The sequence below is a fragment of the Chaetura pelagica genome, unplaced genomic scaffold, assembly GCF_000747805.2.
Source record: "Chaetura pelagica isolate M959 unplaced genomic scaffold, ChaPel_1.0 scaffold302, whole genome shotgun sequence".
NCBI classification, from domain to species: Eukaryota; Metazoa; Chordata; class Aves; order Apodiformes; family Apodidae; genus Chaetura; species Chaetura pelagica.
This window is the reverse complement of record NW_009952561.1, coordinates 1,186,423-1,191,444: the sequence shown is the minus strand read 5'-3', so window position 1 is coordinate 1,191,444 and position 5,022 is coordinate 1,186,423. Positions and strand designations below refer to the sequence as shown.

Here is a 5,022-nt window from a genome sequence, read left to right as displayed (position 1 = left end):
CGGGGGGTCCCTGCAGCCCCCCCCGCAGCAGGACCCCTCAGCATCCCGGGGCGGGGACACTGCGGGGGCGGAGGGACAGGGGGAAGGGGACATGGAGGCTTTTCCGGGCAGGGCACGGTCCTGCTGGGACCCGGGTCTTGCTCTCAGATGTTCCTTGGGAGCTCCTGGCCCGGGCAGAAGGGACCAGTTTTTGCTGCAGCTCCTCAGTGGGGGTTTTGCTGCAGAGCAGAAGCCCCCCCCCCCAGGAGTGCTGGGGCCGTGGAGCATCCCACTGCCCTCCCAAAAGTGTCAGGGAGCTGTTGGGGTGCCTGCTTTGGAAAGGCTGGCCTGGCTTTAGCTCCCATACACGTTGGCGTGGGAAGGACGAAGCCTTCCCTTCGTGGGGAAGCTTTTCTGGCAGGAAAAGTGCCCGGGGTTTTACAGCTGTAAAGTTCTCAGGAAGTGCCAGAGTGTGGGGCAGGCTGGGATGAGGATGAGGAGCTGCTCCCCTGCCTGCTCCCCAGCTCCCCTCACTGTGCACGGGCCAGACCCACAAGCTTCCCCCCAAAAACCAACCCAGAGCCACCTGTGCCAGGAACAGCAGGAAGGCAGGGAACCTTGGCACCGTTTACCTCGGACAAAGGAGGGAAGAGAGAGAGAACAAACAGCCCAAAGGGCCCATCACAGCCCGGGCTGGTGTTTGCACAAACGGTGGAGGCACCACCTGGGCCAGGACGCGGATCAGGACCCGGGCACTCAGCCCTGCCCCCCCAGACGGAAAGGGGCAGGGACAGCAAATGCGATGAGAAAACCAACACTTGTCCCTCGGACCTCCCCGGAGCATCCCAGCTGTGGGAGGCAGCCCCCCACGCTGCTCCCCCCTGCCGGGCAGCCCCCGGGCTGTGAGGGCAAGGAACAAACCCTGCTCCAGCAGGGATCTGCCTGGGAAGAGCCGAGCTGCTCTTTCCACGGCGTAGGCACAACTGGAGCGTGAAGGAGACAGACCCAAAAAGTGAGAGTGAAGGACGCGGCACCGGCCGGGGGTGCAGGGGAGGGGGGAGGATGCAAAGGACTGAGCAGGGGATGCTGAGCCCCACACACCGCGGGTGGAGGAGCTCAAGGGCTGAACATGGGACAAATTGCACGGGAGCAGATGGGCACGAGGGCCACGTCACCAGGCCAGGTGTTCCCATGGCCCCGGGGCTCCCACCAGGAGCCCTGACCCTCCTGAACCCCCTGGCACCTGGCCGGGTGCTTCGCAGGGTGCTCTCCCTCCCCCTGGATTATCAGCCATGAATCCCTGTCGCAGGCACCTGGAGCTTTGATGCTCCCCCAGATCTACATAAACACGCAGATACTGATGCAAAGCTGAGCACGGACAAAATACTTAACACTTAAAGCAGACCTCCCCGGAGCATCCCAGCTGTGGGAGGCAGCCCCCCACGCTGCTCCCCCCTGCCGGGCAGCCCCCGGGCTGTGAGGGCAAGGAACAAACCCTGCTCCAGCAGGGATCTGCCTGGGAAGAGCCGAGCTGCTCTTTCCACGGCGTAGGCACAACTGGAGCGTGAAGGAGACAGACCCAAAAAGTGAGAGTGAAGGACGCGGCACCGGCCGGGGGTGCAGGGGAGGGGGGAGGATGCAAAGGACTGAGCAGGGGATGCTGAGCCCCACACACCGCGGGTGGAGGAGCTCAAGGGCTGAACATGGGACAAATTGCACGGGAGCAGATGGGCACGAGGGCCACGTCACCAGGCCAGGTGTTCCCATGGCCCCGGGGCTCCCACCAGGAGCCCTGACCCTCCTGAACCCCCTGGCACCTGGCCGGGTGCTTCGCAGGGTGCTCTCCCTCCCCCTGGATTATCAGCCATGAATCCCTGTCGCAGGCACCTGGAGCTTTGATGCTCCCCCAGATCTACATAAACACGCAGATACTGATGCAAAGCTGAGCACGGACAAAATACTTAACACTTAAAACCCTTGTTACCCTCTAGCAGGGGGGTGGGAGGGAACGGAACTTAAAAGCCTTGCTGGGGAGAGCTGGCACTCCACGAGAGCTTTGCAGCCACACAAAAACCTGTCACCACGAGACCCTTGTCCGTGTGGGTCAGACCCTCGTGGCACAAAGAGCAGGGAGGCTGGAACCAGCCCTGGGCACCTGGAGGAGCCACCCGTGGCTTGGGGTGGCCCCATAGTGGGGGGACAGGGAGCCAGGACCACAGTGCTGGCTGGGTAAGCCAGGATCACCAGAGATTTTAGGATGGGTTGGTTTTTTTTTTTTACCCTCTGCTGCACATGGAGCTCCTTTCCCAGCTAAGCCCACTGCCCAGGCTCCACCACAACCACAGTTTGGTGAGGGGAGAGCAGGAAAAGCAGCCCCAGTGCTGAGCACCCAGACCTAATCACTGCAAACACCTCTCCAGTCTCCCACGGGTATTTTTAGCCCCCCCGAAAGTAACCAGCTTTGGGCAAAGTAGCATCAACACGGCAAGTTTTCTTAAAAACAAATCTGCTGCCACCTCCCCCAGAAAACAGAGCTAGAGGTTGCTGTGCTGTGCCTGGAGCAGGAGGGCTCTGAGGACACGGGGACCAGAGCTGCTGCCCCAGCTGACAGAGCCCATTTTTGATCTGAAGTATGAACTGAGCAAGAAAGACCCGTGGGCAGCAGCTGCAGACACCCCAGCAGCTCCTCCCTGCACACACACACCCCACAACTTCACCCGCGGAGCTGCAAGGCTGATCAGGTGACACCTGAGGGCAGTAAATTTGGATCTGTTCCCATTAAGGTTTCAGAGAAACACTTAATCTTATCTTAAAATATGCGAGTTTATCTGCAGCAAGTGCTTTGTTCAGTTACTCATTATTTAAGGCTTGCATATCATAATGTCACAATTGAGCTTAATTAGCAGATATTTAAATGCAGATACCACCGAGGGGGATTGGACAGACACTCTTTGTCTTTTAGGAGGGTCAGCTCCTTTTCAGGTCACCTCCTAATATGCAACCTGTTTCTTGGGGGTGCCTCCAGCCCCAGCACAGTGGCCACGAGCAGGACCAGGAACTCAGCTCCCTGCTCTGGGGGCCCAAGGTGAACACTCCCACAGCAAAACTGTTTTCTTTCAGATGAAAACTCCCCCCTCAGAACCGGGCAGGATCACTTCCAACCTCCCTGTTAACCCCCACTCTCTTCCCAAAGTTGATGTGAAGCCTTAAATCTGTGCCCACCAAGGCACAGAAAGCAGGGACAAGTGTAAAGCAGCACAAGGGCTTCAGCAGGGATCAAAAAAGCAGCAGACAACATGATAGCCAAGAACTCACTTGCATGCTGGAAGGGATCCGTGGCTCTGGGGAGCAGGAATTGCAGCCCAGGAGCTCAGGTTTTCCCTGGCAGTGAGAAGGCAGCTCAGGTCAGGACCCTCTGCAGCTCTCAGCTCCTGCTGCCTCCTCTGAACTAATTCCAGCCACCTCCACCTGCGGCCCCAGGGTGATTAAAAAAGCTGCAGCACCTGCACCTCGGGACAGCTGGGAACACCCCCCACAGCTCTGGCCATGTCTGATATCAGACCCAGAGCTGGAAACTTCCAGCAGGAGCTGCATGTGGAACACATGGACAGATGCCCCCCAGATGCTTGAGGCTCCTGGGCCACTGTCACCCCAGTCAGGGTGTCACTCTGGGGCTACACAGAGTGCAAAACTTCCTGCAAAACAGGCTGGAAGTTTCTTGCTGGAACGAACAAAAGGACAGAAGCCACATTTATTGCATTCATCTCCATACCAGGAGACTCAAAATGATTTTTATTTCTCCCTCGTATTGCATTTCCGTAACTTTTACAGTATTAAAATGATTATAACCAAAGCATAAAACTGGAAACAAAACCAATCATTGAGAGTGTCCCCTCTGGCACCCCCAGGCCCCTGGGCAGCAGGGCCGGTGCCCGCGGGGGAGGCTGAGGCTCAGTCCGTGTCTCAGGACACACCCCCGGCTCCAGGGAGGGAAGAAACTGCCTTTCCCGGGAAGCAGGAAGGCACTCAAGGCATGGGCTGCTGGTAAGCCTGGCTGGTGGGAATCCTCAAGACAAGGTCCTGGTTCTTCACTGGATCAGCACTCCCAGGGCACGTACTTTAGATGTCCATGTCAAACTGCTCCTCCTCAGCTGCTGGGAGGGACATAAACACCCACAGATAAGGCCTAAAAGCTTCTTAATAAATACCAAATATTTTACTGAAGAAAGAAGTCAGTTTTGCTTCAGAAATGTGGCTGCTGGGACATAAAAAAACTGCCCCCAGGCATCAACTTGGATATGAAAACCACCTTGTACTAGAAAAATAGAAGCTCTGCCCACAGAGGGGATTGTCCTCACAGACAGACAAGAGCAGCAGCAGAGAAGATGCCCTTGCATTTATTTTTATCCCTGAATTTCCTTGTAAAAAGGAATGTAAAGCATAACGTTGATGACAATCCCTGGTATAAACTTCTACACAGATGCAAGTTTCACAGCTCAGGCAGAGTGACAGGGTGGCAGGAATGACCCTTCCTGAGGACAGGGCTGGGATCCAGCACAGCCAGGGAATCCAGTGAAGCACCTCAGGTCACAAGTGGGGAATAAAAAGCAGTGAGCATCATTGACTCTGGGAAGAGTTTTGCTTAGAGTGAGTGTGGAAGCCAGCTGGTGAGCATTCAGACCTTTATTTTTAGAGAGAAGATAAACTCCACTGGGTACTTTCAGGTTGCTTCAGGAAGTGATCTCAGCTTTAATAAAAAAGCTGTTTTAAAAAAAGAAACAAAACTGTTGCTCAAGAGCAACAGTTGCTGCCACTGTCTGTAGTAAAGTGTTGATGTGCACCAAGTGGCCACTGATCTGTTCTCCCATGGACTGGCCTGTGCCTTGACCACCCCTGCAAGCTTCTGCTGAGCCCCTGAAGGCAGCATTGGACACTGGACAAGTGATATATTCAAAGCAGGATGACACCTGCCTCATCAATGGAGCCCAACGGATGTGTGCCCAGAACCCTGCACAGAATCCACGTGTGCAGCAATCTATGTAC

The 5,022-nt window shown here is 56.1% G+C and overlaps 1 protein-coding gene across 1 annotated transcript in view; it reads right to left on the bottom strand.

Moving 5' to 3' along the window:
* Window positions 1-4,098: 4,098 nt before the first annotated feature.
* Window positions 4,099-5,022, bottom strand: part of EIF4EBP1 (eukaryotic translation initiation factor 4E binding protein 1) — a 13,202-nt gene continuing 12,278 nt past the window's right edge. The window contains exon 3 of the mRNA XM_009993255.1: window positions 4,099-4,130. Within this exon, the coding sequence (XP_009991557.1) occupies window positions 4,099-4,130 (32 nt within the window). The remainder of the gene's footprint in view (window positions 4,131-5,022) is intronic.